Source organism: Artibeus jamaicensis, unplaced genomic scaffold, assembly GCF_021234435.1.
Source record: "Artibeus jamaicensis isolate MK-2021 breed Jamaican fruit bat unplaced genomic scaffold, CSHL_Jam_final contig_540, whole genome shotgun sequence".
In the NCBI taxonomy this organism is placed as follows: Eukaryota; Metazoa; Chordata; class Mammalia; order Chiroptera; family Phyllostomidae; genus Artibeus; species Artibeus jamaicensis.
Genome location: NW_026521879.1, coordinates 1,426,956 through 1,447,612, shown reverse-complemented (window position 1 = coordinate 1,447,612; position 20,657 = coordinate 1,426,956). Strand labels below are relative to the sequence as shown.

The window sequence follows — 20,657 nt, the reverse complement described above, 5'->3', positions numbered from 1 at the left end:
AAATTGGGTCTTTATGGTGCTGATTCCTGGCTGGGTAATTTTATGTACATTCTAGGACCCTCTGGATCTCTCCAACGAACTCTCCTGTGAGGCTTGGAGTTTCTGCCACTGCAACCCCCACAGTTTTTTCAGTCAGAGGTTTTGAGGCTTTATTTCCCTGCTTTGGAACCATGGGTTATGCAGTCTGCCTTGCTCCCCATTTGTTCTCCCCGGCTTATCTACACAGAAATGTGGGACTGCCCACTCTGCCAGCCACTACCTTGCCTGCCCCAGTCCTCCAGCCACAGCTTTGCCATGTGTCCTCTCTACCCTGTTTACCCATCTCCACTCCTCCTAACTGGTCTGCAATGACTATTTCTTCTTTAATTCCTTGGTTGTAAGACTTCCATACAGTTTGATTTTCTGGCAGTTCTGGTCATGTTTTGTTTTTAAATTTGTTGGTGTCCTTCTTTTGGTTGTGTGAGGAGGCACAGTGTATTCAGCTATGCCTCTATCTTGGCCAGAAGTCCAAATATTCCCCCTGCCTCTTTCATTCACCAGCATAAACCTAGCACATTAAAGAATGAGGGGCCACTGATGAACAAGTGCCATGATGATGGCAAGGTTGTTAAAACTTAATTGAAAGTAAAATGTTACTATGGTACCAGGGTCTGCATATTCTCTTCCAAAGAAACCACCGCTGAGGTCAAATTGCTTTTTCTCCCCTCCCTTATAAAAAGTGTGATTTGTTCAAGCCAAATGAGCATTCCACATCCTTGTAGATCTAATAATAATACAGTCATGCAGGATAATGGTCAAAAGAGAGATTGAGGCAACAAGGAGGGCAAGAGGATGAGCACACAAGTGAGAGCTGGAACAAAGAGGTTCAAATCTTGCCTTTTCCTCACCCCAGGTTAAAGAAACAGGATGAGTCACTTCACCTCTTGAAACTTCAGTTTCCTGTTTTGGAATATGGGGGACAGGGTTTAATATTTCTTAATCTTAGGGCACTTATGGGATTTCAGTGAGGATTAAATGAGATTATGAATATAGAATAGAACATAGTATCTGTCATGGGGATAGTTGACAAGTGTGAGCTGTTCTTGTCACTGCCCTTTTTGACCTGCATCATCTCTTCAGCTCTTTTCAAATAACTTGTTGAAACACACTTGTCTTTTAATTTTCACTTCAAATGAAAGAAATAAAAGTATTTGACTAGTAATAGCATGTGTGATAAATATCCACACTTCTTTCACATTTAGAGACAATCTGTGAATCACATTTAAGCTGGTTTCTTGAAACAATTTCCAGCACATTCTACTTACAGTCAGATGAATTGGCAATTTTCTTAAAATATGGAGCAGTTTGGTGTTGGGAAGAACATGTATTCAGGCTCATAAACATAAACATTTTTATGTAGCATTTAAACATGAACTATGCAACTCCAAAATGCTATACAAGTATAAACTAAATAATATCAAGAATAAAGACATATAGCTGAAGAAAAATTGAGAGGAAGTGGAAAAAAAGCCAAGTTTTCTAAAGTGCAAGAAAGCTGATCAGTGGCAAAAATTTGTTTTAGTGAATTTTTTTAGAGGAAGATAGTAGCACATTCCAGAAATCATTTAATATTTTACGTCAAGACACTTTGGTAATTACTTTCTTATTCTGACCTTTTCCTAGCAGCTCCAGCCCTGGGTCAGTACTGAGCCTTTCTTCAGTGATGAGCACTGTGTAGTGAAGTTGAGCGAGAATGTGCTGGTGAAGCCAAAGCTCCTTTTTGCTGTAGGAAGGAGGCCTGTAGAGTATGGCCCTTCTGCCACGGCTGCCAAAGTGTGTCTCAATTGATTCTTCAATCTAAAAAAAAGAAGGCATAAAAACACGAGGAAGAAGATGCACATTTCTCTCAAAGAACATCACAAATGCAAATCAAGGGCCATTCAGAAAGTTATCCTTTAAGTTCTCTCAATGGGAAAGATTCTGACAGGCGAACAATGTCAAAGACAACCTCACATGCAAGAACTGAAAGTGAACTGAATTTTTCTCACTGTTATGGAAAAATGAAAATTTGAGGCCATTAAAATATAAAACTCCTAGAGGAATATTGTGACATAGAAATATAAAGCTCAGCTCTAGCTGAAAATGTAAATTAACAGCAATGCCTTGCATCTGCATTGTGCTTTGATAAAGCAGTTCCAGCTGCATTACCTTATAACAGGTCTTTTAGGTAAACATGGTGGAGGAAACAGACTCCGAGAGACAGGATGGATTTTGTCCTGGAAGGAACTGTTCAGGAAGCGGTAGAGCTGAGAAGTAATCCCAGAGCCCTTTAAAGACGTACATTGCTACAGCTTTTCTCAGGATGCAACAACACTAGAATGCATACCAATGAGACTAGATGGATCTTTGTGCGAAGAAAGCTACCAAAATATCATAATTTTAGGTTCTCCCTTCAACAGTTTATTGTCCTCCAAATAAGTATTTCTATTTCTCACAATAATAAAAGGGAGAAAAGGTAAACAACAAAACTGGGAATCCAAATTACTTTTAGTGAAGTTCTGAATCAAACTGTCTGATATAAGGATCTAAAACACAGTACGCACCAAATCTTTCAATACTTAAATTTCTTCATTATTTCTCATTACCGAAATAATCAATTTCATATCTTTATCAAAGAATACAAGGCCATTCAAACTTAGACCTTATTTCCTGAGTTTCTGGTCATATCGTGCTGTTAATAATTTCCATCCCTGAGTACCCTCTGAACCTTCATATATACAACACCGTGCCTTCATCTGCAATTCTTTCTTCTCTATTCATCTGTCTAGCAAACTCCAAGTCAAACATTATCCCTTTTGAAAAATTCTGTACATTTTCCAAAAAAAGGATGTAATTGAAGTATTGCCTGCCATTAGCATCCATGAAATCGTGTCTCTCCCTGATGTGAGCTCTCTAAGAGGCAACCTGCTTTGTCCTGGTTTTCAGTATACATCATACATATGTAATAAATGAAGGTCTCTGCTAAATTAATGAGCTACCATACTATATCTGGATCTTTGAAGGTAAGCATGGAAAGAATAAAGAAACTTATTTAGATTGTGAACCCTCTGAAGGCAAGAAAACATATCCTGTTTTGCACTGCACACAAATTATTTATATCTGAAAATTATTAGACAAAGTATTGTACAGTACAGAACACAAACTCTGGAGCCAGAATGCTGGGCTTACATTCCCTGCCTCCACCAGCACTATGTGTCTGATCTTGGACTTCCTCCTAAGGTGCTGTGAGAATTAAGGAGTTAATATTTATAAATTGCTTAGAACTGTGCTTGGCATACAGGAAGTATATGTGTTTTTAAAATAATAATGTATCATAAAGAGCGAAGAGTCAGGAAAAAGCTTTCTGATTCTGAGCTCTGTCTGCCACATGTTGTCATAGGCACTTACTACACATGTGATGCATATAATGGAAAAAAATAGAGCCTTACCTATTCACGCTGTTTGTACATGGTACTTCAGCAAAACCTGACTGATTAGATCTTTTTTCTTGTTAAAGGATATTGCATTTTATTGGTGATAAAACTATTTAAAGTCAAGAATTTAACTGCAAATGGGGACATGATTCTCCCCAAAATCTGGTAGTACTTTGTAATGATAAACTTGTAAGAAGGAGTACTTGAACCCAAATACAGTTTGAGCCTTTGGACACAAGAGTTAGAGGGAATCAGTAGCTTATTGGAAGCCAAAATAAACAAACATGCATCTAGGTAGAAGGGAAAGACAGATGCTTCCAAATATATCAGTGTCACTCAAGCAAAATACACAGTGCCCAGAATTCCCTTCTCAGATCATTTTCTTACGTAACCACAGGATGTGTGTCTCTCTATTACAGCTGGCTCAAGTACAGTAATGATTTCACATAAAGAGACTGTATATTCAAACTTTAAGTTATTATTTAGGAAGATGCCATTCCTCCCTTTCCCCCAACCAGGACCAGTTTAAGCAATACAAAGGTGGCCCTTACTGATATACCTTATGTAGATCATATTTTAGGTAAAGTATAAAACTGGCCATATTTTGTAATAACCTTGACATAGCTGAAATTTTAACTCATGTCTCAGTCTACAGGGATTAAATAGGAAATGAGATTGTCAGTCAAATTATGTTGTATTATCCTGTCATATGAACTGTCCTGTCCTTGCAATATTTATAACACACTGTATCAGCAGAATGGCCCAATACCAAGGAGCAAGAACAGTTTTAGCAGCTTGACAACAGGTGCACATGCTGTCTATGTGAAATAAAAACTATGTGAACAGTTATGTCAACCGCACCAGCAAATGCGGAATTAGAAAATGCCAAGAGCAGCACTTTGGGAAATAAAAGCTTCTGATTACTCATACAATTTTGGAGATATATATTTAGTAGAAAATACATTTAACCTGGACACCACTGCAACTAAACTTGAGACTTGCGAGCCTGCTGATGAGAATTTAGAAATTCTGGATGTTGGCAGTCTAATCTCTAAGTCACTTCCTTCTTTCCCTTCTGAAGAGATCAGCAGACTATCCCCTCAGAAATTATTCTGCTGGGCTACATGGTAGTTGTCTTATTAACTGAACACATTTTCATTGGAAGGTCTTCCAAATCTGAAATCTTTACACCACCTTTGAGAAGGCAAACGATAGAGTGTTGTAATAGACTACTTGGAATGTTAGGTGCAGCAAGGTAAAGAACAGAGAAACATCGAAAAATAAAAAATCTGAATTTGAATTCCGGCTGTGCCAATTGCTCACTTCATTCACCAGGGTGGGTTATTACTGAATCTTTTATCAGAGTTTTCTCATAGATGTAATAACAAATCCTACTTCATGAGGTTGTATTGGGAATTCCATGAAGTTGCTATGTGAAAGTAAGCAACATAATGTCCGAACAATAAATGATGTTAAATACATATGAATAAAATTGAATAATAATCAGTTACAATATATTATAACTCTTATATTAGGAATTCCATAAGCTTTTCAGTTAATATAATTAGTCCCTCTCAAAAAGAAAAAATTCCACAGTAAACTATATGCTTCCATATGCCCTGATGTTTCTCTTTGTAGTATGTGTTACCTTTTAATACAAAAATATAATTATTTATTGAATATATTTATTTTCTGTCTCCACACACCATAAAGGAAGGTAAATGACAATATGTATTTTTGTCTGTTTTGTTCACTTTTTTACCCAACCTATGAACAGTATTTGGAACATAATGGGCATATGATAAATAGTCTTTAAATGAATGAATGCAAACATCTTGTTTTCAATGTGTAAAAGTCTTTGTTATAAATACTACCATAGAATGTTGGGAATAAAAAAGGGTAAAATTTTGTATTAAGAAATTTATTTCAGTAGAATTGTGAATGGTAACAAGAATGACACAAATAGTTACATATTTGAGCAAAATAATGAATTACAGTAAAAAAATAAATTTAAAGCTATGTTATAAAAGTACTATATTTTGTAGTCACACTTTTAAAAAGTTTTCACCAAGAATCACCAGAAAATCAAGAAATATGGCTCTTTAAAATATAGTAAGAATCAAAATAAAACTTTTTTCTACACAATGGGAAGATTTCCAGATTTATTAAAGTAGCCATGTATTTGTGACATCTTTTGATGTTTTACAAAAATAGAGTAGACCTAAGATATGTGTCATATATAACTAAAAGTCAAATTGCCTTGCCGGTCTAAATTTTTGATATTTTAGAAATATGATAGAGCCTATTATTATGAATTATGTCTAAATTTTTCCACTATAAGAATAAAAGATTTTTTCAACTGATGAAATGTACACTTATTTTTGAGAATTCAAAAAATAAAGTGGATAAAGTTTTCTAAGGTGTACATCTTACACATTTTCTACTTAAAAATTCTTTGTAACTTCAGAATGGTTTAGGAGCTGCAGGTTCCCTGGAAGTGCACGCAGAGTATCTGGAGAATCTGGAGCTAACTCAGCTGGATTTCAAGCCCATCAGGGAATGATCTCACAGTTCCCGGAACTTACTCCATAACACCAAGCACCTTCTGACTGTACTTCCAAACTGTACATTGGGCTAGGCCAACACTCATCCAGTGAAAGGCAAGTTTGCTGATTTGTGGCTCTATATAAGATCTAAACAATAATAAAGACATGAAAGTAAGCAAGTTTCAATATATCAAAAAATGACTCCTCACCCCTGGCTGGGTCATTCTATTGGTTGGAGCATTGTCCTGTACATTAAAAATGTTGCAGGTTCTATCCCAGGTCAGGGCACATACTAGGTTTCAGGTTCAATCCCCAGTTGGGCTCATATGGGAGGAAACTGATCCCATATTTCTGTCTCATATCGATGTTCCTCTCTCTCCCCACCCAAAACCCAATGAACATATATGTGGGTGAGGATTTTTAAAAAATGTGTCTTCAGTGTCATTTTGAGAAAATGGCACTCACTTAAATAGCCCCTGCCAAAACCCATCATCATCTATTCCTCAACCTAATTTTCCCTTTGTCATTCTTCACAATTTATAATTATCTGTAATTTGTTTAATATCTGCTTCTTCTACTAGTCTGTATGTTCCATGACGGTCTAGACTTGTCAGCTTGAGTCACTGTACATACAGCTTACCGCTAGGTTCTAAATAAGAGGAAATGAGTGAGCAAAGGAATTAATGCATGAATGCAAAGTATGAGTTTATTATTTACCATCACATGCATGCTCTTTAATTATTTTACTTACTATCACATGAAAAATCTAGAAAATCTCAGTGGAGGCTTCAGCATCTGCATCTCAAGCCATAATATATCCATGATCTCTTTGCCCCAGTGACTATCTTCTCCATATCACTGCAAACATCCATTCCAATGGCTACTGGACTCTGTGGTCCCCTCACAGCCCCACCTCTGAAATTATAAAATGACCTACTTCACTCTCCAATAACATTCATATATCTCCAGGTCTTCTCATATATTCCCAAAACACAAGTTCTGCAACCACCAGTCTTTCCCCCAAATGCCAGCTTTCTACTATCCTCCTTTTCCACCCACTTTCTCTGCAGCTCAGACTGCATGGTTCAGCATCCCAAACCCTGTCTACCTGTTGTGTTAAATTCCCTTCCATCACATTTACGTGCAAAACCTCACGCTTGGAAGAGATGGGGTTACAGCAGTAAACAAGACAGACAGTTCTCTGCCCCCACGGAGCTCACAGCTTATCAAAGAAAACAAAAATAAACAATTAGTTATAAGAAGTCAGGACAAGCAGGTAAACCAGGGGAAGTAAGATGTTATGCAGACTGAGCTCTAAGACCCAAGAAAGATCTCTGCAGTGAACTGCTGAAGAAAAGCACCTGATTGGCCAGATTCTGGTTGGCAAAACCAAGTTAGTCTGCAGGCTTCCCAGACCATTCTGCTATGCATCCTTGGTCAATTCTTTCTTACATTGTCCACAGTGACAAAACGTTTCCACTCTCCAGCTGCCTCTTAGTTCTATAAATAACTGCCTCCTCATTCATAGAGGAAATTAGCACTATTAGAAGGAAACATACTGAGTTACACAGCCTGTTTTGGCAAACCTGTAAGCTGTTAACACAAAGAACATTTCCTCTTTTCTTCTAATTTCCATAGAAGAAACCTGTCCTCCACTTACTTATGACTAATCACTCTGCTTATTTTTCAGAATCCACACTCTTCCTCCACCAGGCAAAAAACTTCTTCCATATGTCCATACTCAAATCACTGAGAACTTCACCTTTAGCTCCTCCTCCTGATTCCTGAACATTCCCTCCCCCATCTCTCCCAGTGGCTCTTTTCCAATGTTTATTCATTCACCTATTTAATATTTTTAAACACCTCCTACGTGACAGGCATAATTTCAGGATTTGAGGTATATAACAGTGAAGAACCCTGACAAATTTCTGTCTTTCTCTGAGCTTACTTTTTAGTGGGAGGAGCAATAAACAATGAAATCGTGCAGTGTAAGTTCCTGCAGAGATAAAAGGTCAGGGTAGGAGAGTTAAAGAGTGACCCAGGAGCTCTTTTAGATGGCACAACGGTGTTCTTGCCTGTATTATGAATGTTTGTATGAAAGAAAACGAGAGGAGAAAGACAATTCCTAGAGGAAGAGAAAAGATGCAAAAAAAATTAAAACAGAAATTCCTTGAAGGTCAGCACCATAGGCACTTTTAATTGTGAGTGGTAAATATGGTCAGGCAAGTAACAAGAGATAACCAGCAATGAGGATAAAAGTAGAGGTCACGCGACATTACTTATTGTTATGTTAAGCAGCTAGTTGTAAACCAAAACTTAGTGAGTAAAAGTGAATTTAAAAATAACAACTTTATGTTAATCTTTCTACTTAGGTCCAACTTGATGAACTTTGATTCCTTTTACTAAAAGACAGAGAAGAGGCAGATGAGAAAAACATGACTTACTATAGGGAAGGAGGGTGTTTTTCTTGTTTTATTTTGTTTCTGAATGGGTAGGTATCCTGACAGATTCCAGAAGCCCAGACTTTTACAACCTAAGTCACAGGATTTCCCAGGAACTATATGCCACTGGTCTCCCATAATGAAAAGAAAAGGTTTCTTTAAAAAAAAAAAAAAAGGAAATATTCAGTGACCTGAGTGATCAAGTCATAAGAGAAAGAGAACTGAGACCTGTCCTAAGGAGTCACCTCATTACACAGGAAGGAATAAGGATAAGAAAAGCACTGGGAATGATATAGGGTATGTAGCAGAATAGCCGCAATCTATAAAATCTATAGGAGCTATTGAGAAGAAGGAAAACCACCCCACACCAGGTTTATGGCTTAAACCAGCAGAGACCAGCTTGATCCAACATGGCAACTAACTTCATCTACAAGTAACCCCTAGCCTGATTATATGTCCATTGTAATGCATCAGCATGCTAAATGACACTACACATACCACCGTAATAAGAAATGGAAAGCCCATATAAAGACACTTAATGGCCATAAAGCTCCTCCAAGAAATCTCCATCCCTTTCCTAGAAAGATCCTGAATATTCCTCTCCTTCACTGAATACTCCACCTTGGATTAAATGAAACTGTAAAGGAAGCAAATTCAGCTAAAAGGGCCACTGCTCTGTCTACAGAGGAGTCCATTCTCTATCTCACTGCTTCACTAACAAACTCACTTTCACTTTAAACTCTACACTGGCTCATCTTTGAATTCTTTCCTGTGTGAAGCCAAGAACCTACAGTGGGTCATAGACCCTCTGGGGCCCAGACCCCTGGAACGCCTGCATTGGGAGGGCAGGCACAATAAGCACTGCACTGGGAGCCTGGTTTGGTTAGAAAGAGTAAAGAGAAGCAGCCACAGGACTGTCAATCAAATCACAAGTCATGGTCTGTGTAGCTGAGAGAAAGCTAAGTACAGAGGATGAAACATAACAAGAGTAAAGAGAAAAGTCCCAAAAAGGATTTGCTGCAAATACATTAAGTAAATCAAGAGAGAGTCAGTAAGCTGACTGTGAGAATAAGAGAGTCCAGGGCAAAAGAGGAAAACAGATGAGAACAGCAGGTCAGACCCTAGACTGGACATCTTAGGCTAGAAAATCTATAATGATAAATAATGTCAAGTTGCCTTAGTCCACTGGGAACATCTAAAATACTGAGACTTCAAGAGATATATTACAATGTTTGCGTATCAGCAAAGACTTTCCATGACATCTATAAAATATTAACCTATAAGCTGAAGGTAAATTCTGAGAATTCTTAGGTAGCCTCTATATTTAATGTCCATCCTCCTCAGGCACAACCTGGAACCACACAGTGCCTTCCAAAAGGGGTGCACAGCCCTGGCCAGCGTGGCTCAGTTGGTTGGAGCATTGTCCTATACACCAAAAAGGTTGGGGGTTCAGTTCCCAGTCAGGGCACATACCTAGGTTGCAGATTCGACACCTCATCAGGGCACGTATGGGAGGCAACCAATGTTTTGATCTCTCTCTCTCACCCTCTCCTTTTCTCTCTCTTTAAAATCAATAGACATGTTTTTTAAATAAAAAGTAAAAAGGGCACAAAGTATACAATTTATGTAACTAAAAGAAGGAGAAGAGAAAGTAAAGTAGAGCCAGTTGCAAGGGAGAAAAAAAGAAAACAAGCAGACTGAACAGCTCAGCGCTTCAATCATTCTGGGCATTCCTTCAAATGTGTGCTGCTCATCCCTTCGCCGGGCTAACACTCACACAGAGCAGGAATCGTGGAGACAGAGAGAAATTAAAAACAAAACCAAGGGCACAAGAACAGTGAGTTCTCCTCTAGTCCTATCTAGAGTCTCCTGCTGTGACTTCTGGCTTCCCCAGGACCGGGACTGCAGCAGTTGTTGGCTGCCTCAGTTCCGGCCGCATTGAAATGCTCACCCATTTCAATGAACGTGGAGGAGTTTATGGTCCTTTCCTTCTCTGCTTCTCCCATTTTCTTTTCTATCTCTTTTGAAAGTTATATTAAGAATCTTTTTCAGCCTCCTCTGGAGGCTTTTCCTCCAACTAATTTTCCTTGAGATGCCGCCCATAATGCACAGCTGTGGGTCATCAGCTTGCTATTTGCTGTAACTTTACAGACATAACAAACTAAACTGAGATTATAAACACAGGGGAATAGCTGAGAGATGGTAGTCACAATAGCTTCCTTCAAAGTATTTTTAAATATAAAATAAAACTTTAAATGCAATCCAGAGAGAATGTAAATTGCTTTTTACTTTGGTTCGGTTGATTTTGCTTCCTATTTTGGAGCAAACCAAAAACCACTCTGGTGTCCCTCTTTCGTACTTTTTTTTTCACCCTGCCTTCCTTCTTCTCCGCCTCTTCCCTGTACACCCCCATCCCTTCCCCATCCTCCTCAGCAGCTTACACAGAGCTTAAGAGGAGGAAGAAATTATTGTCTTTCTATTCTAACTCCTAAGGGCATTTTCTGGTTCTCCGGTAAATGTTTTCTGGCCCCCTGAATCTTACCACAGTATCAACAGTAAACAACCTCCATAATGAAGAAAATGGAAAACCAACAACTAACAATTATGAAAAACCAAGCAGAGCACAAGGAGAGACCTTGTTCTTTTGAAAAAAAATGTTCAAATAATGGCAAGTCTCTGTCCCCTGATGCCAAAACAAGGAGTTAATTCAGCAATTCAGACTTAAAATAGTACATGCAAAGGCAACATTAAAAAGAGAACAGTGAGTTCATTAAAATGTTGATACCTAAGCATCATATAATCTACCCACTTTCGTAGATGCCAAACACTCTAAAGCTAGGTTCCAGGCTTTGCCAGTAACACCCCAAAGCCTTCAGAGTCCTAGGTCTACCCTCTATTTCTCAGTCTTCGGTCACTATCTCCTGACACAACTTAAGCTCCTCCTGATGTACTTCATTTTCTCAGCAAATGAGCAACAACCTTCCATCTAATTCTTCATGCAATTGTAGGGGTCAAAGGAGACTCAAACAGTGAGGATAAAGGCATTTGAAAATATATAGCTCCTCATAAATATAAGGCACATTTCGATATCTCTTAAAGAAGTTATCACACAGAAGAACCTCTTGACAAGTTAAAATATTTGAAATTGTTAAAAGATAAACTGATATTAAAAATTGTAAGGTTATTTGCACAAAAAAATCAATTGGAATTGGGCAGTGTTGGCCCAGAAGTGGTTAGGAGTGCTCCCCCGCCTCTAAATCTACCATAGGAACCAGGAGGAAAACTTTATATATCAAGTGTGGAAGCAAAAAGAAATTACTTCACTGCCTGTCTCTTGAGGCATTTACAGGGTTCGATTTTGGTTGCTAACGTTGGGTGCCACAACATCAGAGCCACCTCAGTCTAATGGCCTCCTTGTTAATTAATTCAACAAAATAAAAACTTAAAAAAATTTCTTAAACTAATTTATTTATTTATCTATTAGAGATAGGGAAAGGGGGAAAAAAAGAGAGAGGGAGAAACACTGATGTGAGAGAGAAACATCAACTGGTCATCTTCCATATGCATACTCAACCAGGGAAGGAGCCCACAACCCAGGCATGTGCCCCCACCAGGAATTGAACCGGCTATCCTTTCACTTTGCAGATGACACCCAACCAACTGAGTCACACCAGCCATGTCAAAAAAATTTGAACCATATGATTTCACAAGGGGTGTCAAATTAAAGTAGAATATGAAAAAAGCTAGTGTTTGTCTACTAGGGGCAATAAAGCATTTATTTTATTTTATTTTATTTTATTTATAATTTTATTTTTCAATTACAGCTTACATTCAGTGTTATTCTGTATTAGTTTCAGGTGTACAGAACAGTGGTCAGACAATCACATAATTCACAAAATGATCCCTCTACTATTTCCAGTACCTACTGGCACCATACATATTATTATAATATTATTGACTACATTCCCTATGCTGTACTTTACATCCCCATGACTATTTTTACAGTTTTTAAATATATTTTATTAATTATGCTATTATATTTGTCTCAACTTTTCCCCCTTTGCCCTCCTCTGCCTGGTACCCTTATGTTCATGTCCATGGGTCATTCATATAAGTTCTTTGGTTTCTCCATTTCTAATACTATTCTTAACATCCCCTGTGTATTTTTAGTGTACCAATTATGCCTTTTAATCCCTGAATCTTTTCCCATATTCTCCCCCTTCCCACTTCTAGCCTTCCATGTGATCTCCATTTCCATGATTCTGTTCCTGTTCCTAGTTGTTTGACTAGCTTGTCTTTGCTTTTGCTTTTGTTTTCCTTTTTCTTAGATTCAATTGTGGATATTTGTGAGTTCATTGTCATTCTACTATTCAAAGTTTTTATTTTCTTCTTTTTCTTAAATAAGTCCCTTTAACATTTCATATACAGGCTTGGTGATGATGAACTCCTTTAACTTGACCTTATCTGGGAAACACTTCATCTCCCCTTCCATTCTAAATGGTAGCTTTGCTGGATAGAGTAATCTAGGTGCTTGCTTTTCATAACTTTGAATACTTCTTGCCAGTCCCTTCTTGCCCGTGAAGCTTTTTCTGAGAAATAAGCTGATAGTCTTATGGGAACTCCTTTGTAAGTAACTCTCTGCTTTTCTCTCACTGCTTTTAACATTCTCTCTTTATCTTTTAACCTTTGTCATTTTAACTATGATGTGTCTTGGTGTTGCTCTCTTTGGGTCCAACTTGTTTGGGATTCTCTGTGCTTCCTGGACTTGTATGTCTATTTCCCTCACCAAATTAAGGAAGTTTTATTTCATTATTTTTTCAAATAAGTTTTCAATTCCTCGCTCTTCCCCTTCTCCTTCTGGCATCCCTATGATTTGGATGTTGGCACATTTGGAGATGTCCAAGAGGCTTCTTAGTCTCTCATAATTTTTATTAATTCGTGCTTCTTAATTCTGTACTGGTTAACTCTTCATTTCTTCTTTATAATCCAAATCATTGATTTGAACGCTGGCTTCTTTCCCTTCACTGTTGGTTCCCTGTGGATTTTTCTTTATTCCAGTTAGTGTAGCCTTCATTCCTTTCCTTATGCATTTGCCATACTCAATGAGATCTCTAAGAATCCTTATCACTAGTATTTTGAACTCTGCATTGAATGGGTTGGCTATCTTTATTTGGTTTAGTTCTTTTTCTGGACTTTTGATCTGTTCTTTCATTTGAGCCATATTTCTTTGTGTCCTCAATTTGGCAGCCTCTCTGTGTTTGCTTCAGTGTACTGGATAAAGCTGTTTGACCCCTGCCTTGGCGTACCAGTTATGTTGTAAGGGGAGGGGCTTTAGATAGTCACCAGGGTAGGCAACTCACTTTGCCTTTTTGTGGCTCTGTATGTGGCAGAAGGATCAAGAGGCAACAATGCCACTTGCTTGGCTCTCACTCCATTTCCAGTCCCTCCCTCCACTTCCTGTATGTGACTGGCACCAGTGTAGCTGCTGCCCTGGTGCTGAATCCCAGAGTAGATGGGTTTGTGTCCATTCTAGGACCATGCATATCCCTTAAATGGACTTTCCTGAGAGACCAGCAGTTTCTTCCCCTGTCCCAACCCCCACTGAATTTTACAGCCAAAAGTTATGAGGCCTTATTTTCCCAGCACTGGAACCCTGGACTGTGCAGTCTGGCTGGGCCTGGGAGGGCTTGCTCCCCAGGTGTCCCTCCTAATTTTTATCTACCACATGTAAATGTGGGACTTTCTGGTCAACTGGCCACCACAACCACTCTTTGCCAGCTCACCTGGTCCTCTCTGCCCCAGCTCTCCACCTTCACCCCTCCTACCCATCTGAATAAATATTTCTTTTTTAAATCCTCAGTTGTCAGACTACCATACAGTTTGATTTTCTGGAAGTTCTGGTTGCACCTTGTTTTGAGATTAGTTGTGATCCTTAAGGTTGCATGAGGATGTGAAGCATGTCTACTTACACCTCCAACTTGGCCAGAAGTCCCCATGACCATTTTGTAACTACCAGTTTGTACTTCTTAATCCCTTCATCTTTAGGGACAATAAAGGTAAAATAATTATTGCAAACTCTGGTGCTCAAGTTCCTATTATGTTACCATCCTGTGGTGGTGACTGTGGTGGTAGGGATGAGGTGGGGGAACATGACAATGATGGTACTTTGGTTCCAGGTACAGCTGGAGGCCAAAGTTCTGTCCTCTGCACATGCATCAGCTGCATGACAAGTAGTTTTGGTCTATTGTCTCTAAAAAGCAACTCAATATCTGGTTAAAGAGGATAGGACCATTGTGAGCTGGGTCTGAGGTTACATAATCAGTGGACCACCAACTCTACTATTCTCTGATAAAAATTTACTGTTAGAGCAAATACATCATATGAAAAAAAATGGCCATTGGTACCATGTATACGATGAATGTACTTCTTAGGTTTGGGTGCTGGGATAATAAAACAAACTTAGTTTGTTAACTGAACAACTAAATATAATTTAATTTCATACTTTGTTATAATGTGGTATAAACAAATTCAAATTGAAATATAAAAAGTCCTTCATTACATTCCCGGTTTGGGGCTTAGAAAATATGGTCACCACTGTCTAGTCTTAGGACCTTTAAAAGTATTCACCCATTAAGTTGATGAACTTCCCATTTTCAGTTCCACTTTATTCTTCATTCTCTTCTCTCTGCTCTCCTACAAGGCTTGCTGCTCATCCCCCCCCCCACTACCCTTTCTACCCTGTCATGACTCAGCACTCCTCTGAGCTTGAGGTCTTCCCTGAATTTTACCACTGCACACACTCAGACCCCAAGCTTCTGCAGTAGGCCATCAAGAAAGAATCTGGGGAGGCCAGCCTGGAATCTCTTTTAGTACCATAGTGAACATGCCTTATACTGGACAGAGAGTCTAGCCAAATAAAACAACTCTGGACATGAGGTTCGGGCACTGAGTAGGGGATTAAGATTTTCCATCCACTGACTATCCAGTCACCATATCCATAGCTCTCCCCGCTCCTCCTGGAAAGGAGGATGTGTCTCTAAGCTCACTTCCCGTGTCTCATTTGTCACTCCCATGCACATAGCATATCTGTCTCCTGTCTTCTCCCCTCAGTGTTCACAGTCCTATACCAATAAGCTCATCTGGATTCCCTCTAGAAACCCAGGGTCCCCAAGAACTGCACAGATGGGCAAGGATGAAAGCCAACATTCTCCATGCATGTGGCCCCACAGCTCCAGGGCAGCAAAGGTTAGCTCCAGTTCTTGGATGAATGAAAAGCTGCAGAATAAAGGCACACATCTTACAAACCCTCATCCTACCCACATGAGAGCCAAAGTGTTAAGAAGAATGGGGGAGAAAGTGTGAAAGATTCAGACACGACCTGCTGTAATAGAACACCCGCCTTATACCAAATTTTACAGCAAGTACACATTTACTTGCTTAGCACTCACTCGGCATTTTTGCTTACTTTGAGTACCCTTGTAGCTGCTCACTTTCCATGGCTTCCTTGTCTCTTCCCTTCAGCCTACCGACCAGCACTAATACACAACTTTGGCTCTCCTTAGTGACTCCCCTGGGTAACATTTTTCCCAGCCTAAGCCTTAAGAATCCTAGAAGCCTCCACCCAGTCTTTCCTGGCCCTGCTCATATTGCCAGATGTTGCACTCTTATGCCAACACATAACACAACTTCACATATTCCTTTAAAACTCTGTTTCAGAGCTCTCAAAACTACATACTCCATGTAGAATGTTTATGTATTTGATGGCCAACTTTTTACTTTAAAAATAAAAAATTGGCAGGATGGCAATACCTAGTAATAGCACGACATAACACTATGTCTAAAGGAAAGAATGAAACATCATCCAATACTGTTATCAAGTTTGAAACTTCTTAAACTCTGTAATTCTTCTGTTAGAGGATGAATTATTGCAGAATAGCATTTGGATTTCTTCTATGACTGTCTAAAAAATGGGTTCCCTTCCTGAAGATCCAGTTTATTCTTAAAAGGTCCAGCTAAGAAGCCTCAGAGGCCAAGCCTAAGGAAGAAACCACTGTCTCATCTAACACCATGGATTGCTTCGGTCTTCTCAGGAAAGCAGAAGGTAAGGACATCTTATAAATGGAGGAAGACCTAGATAGGACACCAGAGTTGAATCCAATTGAAAGTACAAAAGAAGAATTTAAAAACTGCTGTTCACCACAAGAAGTCCTACACTGGACACACAGCAGGGATTATACTAGATCCCATTTACCCATCCCTTCGAACTGTTTGGTTCCAGGCATTGAGTAAACTTGATCCCTGTCTTCATCCAATTGCCAGTAATTAGGTTTTGTTTAAATGGTCAACTTCACAGGGAGTGGTTGGTTACTTTATTATAAATGTCTGGTGACTTTGCTTAGGGATTTGCTAAAAATTGTGCTTAAGAATATGAGGACATCAATTGGCTAATGAGACATCGTCATATTTATATGACAGAAAGAGGGCTTCCTTTTAAAATGTCATTATTTTATAGTAAAAAGAAGAGACAATTCTGGCTTCTTTAGGTTTTATTCCTGACAGAATATATTCTCACAAATCCATTTTATCTACTCTCCAGCAATCAGATTTGTTGAAAGCAGACATAGTATTTCTTTAGCCATTGCTTTTTTAAAAGAAAAATAATCAGCTTCTCTCTTTTTTCTTTATCCTTATCTACTCTTTGACTAAAAATAAAATCAACTCTGCCCCAAATATGCCTGCTTTTAAATTAGCGTCTCCGCACTAAAGTACCTAGATAAACAGGTTTAGCTTGTGTATAGGAAGCTTCAAATGTGTTGTTAATGTTTTCACTCTTTACTCAAAAAAATTATAAAGATAGTTAATATTAAAGGGAGGAGTGAAGAAAAGTCCTTTTGAAATTGTTTCTGCCTTCTGAGTCTGTGCAGTAGGGTAGGTCTACTGCTCAGTAAGCGGACTTTCTGGTTGATACTTTTTTAAGGGTAGGTAGTTCCTGCACTGCTACAGAAAAATTAATTTCCTGTTCCATTTTTCCTGAAGCATTTGCGCACTTTGGCTAAATTAATGCTAGATTTTCCACTAGGGAAGAACCAGGCTGAGGGCTGAAACTATTCACTTTCTATTGCTTGTTAAAGAAACAGTGAAACATCAAGAGGAAACTAGTTGTGACAACCCAGTTTTTTATTCCTAGTGGCATTTTGAAACATAAGTGCATAACTTAACACTTAAATAGCACACTATGTTATAACTTTTTAATGAAAAAAGGAGTATTCCTAGTACTCACATTTATGTTGTTAATATGCATTCTTTTTCCTCAAGAGGGGCTGCTATTTTCATGATGTTATCCTTTGGGATGTGTTAAATTAATTAAACAAGAAAGTTATTAGACTAACGTGGATCTCATTTCTCATCAGGCTACATAAGCATGCCAAAACATAAGTATAGAAATGCCTCAAAGTTATGAAATCAGAACCTAAGAATAACCAATCACAAACAGCCAACTAGGCCTTAAGTTACAGCCCGTCAATAATTCTCTTGCTTTGCTTCTTCTGCCTTTTCTGTATAAAGGCCTCTCCCTGATCTCCTGCTGCTGTAGTCCTCCTCACCACTTCCGGTTTGGTGCTGTCTGATCTGAATAGATTTTTGCTCAAATACACTCTCTAAATTTTTAACATGCCTGTTTCCCTTTTAATAATGTTTATTCCGCTGCTTGGTATAATCTCAATATTTTCCAAAGCATTCAATTACAGTGTCTAATTCAGTCCCATAACATCTCTGCAACATTCATTTCCATCCCTATGCTACAGTCTAGGAAAATGAAACCCAAAGGAGTCACTTGTCCAAGGTCACTCAGCTCTTCGGTAATGGAACTGGGCCCCCAATTGGTGCTTTTTCTTTTGGAGAGACTGGGGCACAGCAGGATCTGCCTCAGATACATGAACCTTTGACAGGTGATTCAGAATAATTCCACTACCCCAACAACATCCTCTTTTTCTTATATCACCAGGACCCTGGAGCAATATTACTGTTTAAATCAATTCTATTTTCTCTCCATAAGTTATTCACTACTATCATCAGGCTTTTTTTTCACTTGCCTGATTCTCCCATTCTGAATTGACCACTTTTTCCCAGATCCCTCTCTTAGTCATAGTCAGAAAACACTTAGAGCAGCAGAAATTGGCTCAATTTAAGATTAGCTGTGAGGTGTGCTATAAGAAACTGGCTACAAAAAGAATTAAAGTATCAAAATTTGTAAATAATTTGCACTTCAGAAATCAGAGAAAATGTGTCACATTCCCACTACTTGAACTCAAACACTTTCTTAATCCAGAGAGAAAGGAAGTATCATGCAGAGCCCTGGAAAAATCAGTGGAATGTGTCTGCATTTGATTGCATTAAAGCTTTCAGAGAAAAGTAACTGAAGACTGTTAGCCTAGGACACGCTGACTTACACATTTGCCTGAGCAAAAGATGATGAAGAAAACACATAGGCTGAGGATTAAAAAAATATGTACTATCTGTGCATTCTTACAACAAGGATATAATATGCCATCTAAAGTGCTTATTTTCATGCCAGAGCTTAAACCCAGCTTCTCAGGGGCAGGCAGGGTACATTGAATGCTAACAGTGGTCAGCCACCATGCTTGGTGTTTTCAGCCACATATCCAGTTCTCATAAGGAGAACTTAGTTAGCTCCATATTTTCAGTGAGGAAATGAGAATTTAGAAATCCAGGTAAAATTTGCCTGCATCCTGTAGCTAGTAAATGACAGCAGGAATTTGAACCAACTGGTACCAAAGTCCTAGTTTGTTCTACCACTTAACTATGTCTTGTTAAACTTCTAATCCAATATACTTAAAAGGTTTGAGATTAGAAAGCCTTGCTGGAGATACTTAGGTCAATTTTCATCAGCAATATTCAGTCACAGGGACTCCTGCTTAGCAACTTCTTATGGTTGAGATGCACTATAAGCAAATGGTTTGTGGGGAGACGTGTCTCTCCAGTACCCAAGTAAAGATTAGAGATACCAAATATAGCTATATTTCAGAATACATGATTGGACCCATTCTGTACGGCCAAATCCATGTGATCTTCTTAATAATTATTTTGGTTCATCTTTTATTTTGAATCATAAGTACTCTTAGCCTCCAGTAGTGAATTCAATTGAAAAAGTTTTCTTCATAAGATCTTTACATACAGCAAAGACTCAATTCCTATTTTATTAGTATATTCCATTTTTATCCCTGTACATAATAGGTCAAGATGTTTTGTTTTACATTTCGAACACAGCTGACCAAGTACTGTTTATCTTGCAAATGTCCAACTTTGGTATAGTTTCTGTTACAAACTATGAATCCTATTTTAGAACATGAGCTCATCCTTTCAATGACCATGGCTCCCTAGAAAAAATATCCAAAGGAAACCAAAGGGAAAAATGAAACCAAAACATTTCTTCACCCCAAAAGGCCACACACTCAAAGCTGATAACAGGAAGCACTTCTTATGTCACTGGTTCCCATCGCAAAGGGTTTATCTTATGTGACCTTCTAACTAGTTACATAAGAACAAGAAACAGAATTAGTTAGAGAAAGAAGCAGAAGCTATCTTGAAAAAAACACTATCTTGAAAAAACAATAGAGAATGACACTTATAAACTGATTAATTCCTTGATTCACAGGAAACCTAATGTAACTTGCTTAAATACGAGCTTCATCAAGGCTTCATTAAAATTTATCTAATGTAAGCAAATTTAAATTTAAAATTCTCTCAGCATGAACAATTTTCAGCCATGTGCATATTTCATTATAAAAAGTTAACATAGCTCTAATCAACTATCTATGAGAAACCTACAGGCATTCAATACTAACTAATTCTATGAAACTTGTGTACCGGTTAGTATGCTGACAACATCTGAGAGCCTGTCTACAGGCTCTTTACCTCCAGATATGAGGTTAGATGATGGTGACAAATAGCCAACAGAGATGGGAAGTAGTTAGAAAGTAGTTGGGAAAGAATGTCGGTTTTTGTTTGTTTTAATATGGTAGGTCCTTTAGAATGTTTGTAGGATAAGGATCCCAACACGACAAAAGAGCTGACGAGAACAGGAGAGATAGATGCTAACTGAAGAAGCAGATTCAGTGTAGCAAAATGGCAGGATGTTTAGTGTTAATCAGAAGTGCAAGAAATGGTACGGGAGTTCAAGAGACACTGGCACAGGAAAA

The 20,657-nt window shown here is 38.4% G+C and overlaps 1 protein-coding gene across 4 annotated transcripts in view; it reads right to left on the bottom strand.

Moving 5' to 3' along the window:
• Window positions 1-20,657, bottom strand: part of CPED1 (cadherin like and PC-esterase domain containing 1) — a 296,506-nt gene that overhangs the window by 265,436 nt on the left and 10,413 nt on the right. For 3 of the 4 annotated variants that reach the window (XM_053669962.1, XM_037139671.2, XM_053669963.1), the window contains exon 3: window positions 1,653-1,836. The exons of the other annotated variant lie outside the window; for it this stretch is intronic. In XM_053669962.1, the coding sequence (XP_053525937.1) occupies window positions 1,653-1,836 (184 nt within the window). The remainder of the gene's footprint in view (window positions 1-1,652; window positions 1,837-20,657) is intronic. 4 annotated transcript variants of the gene reach the window in all.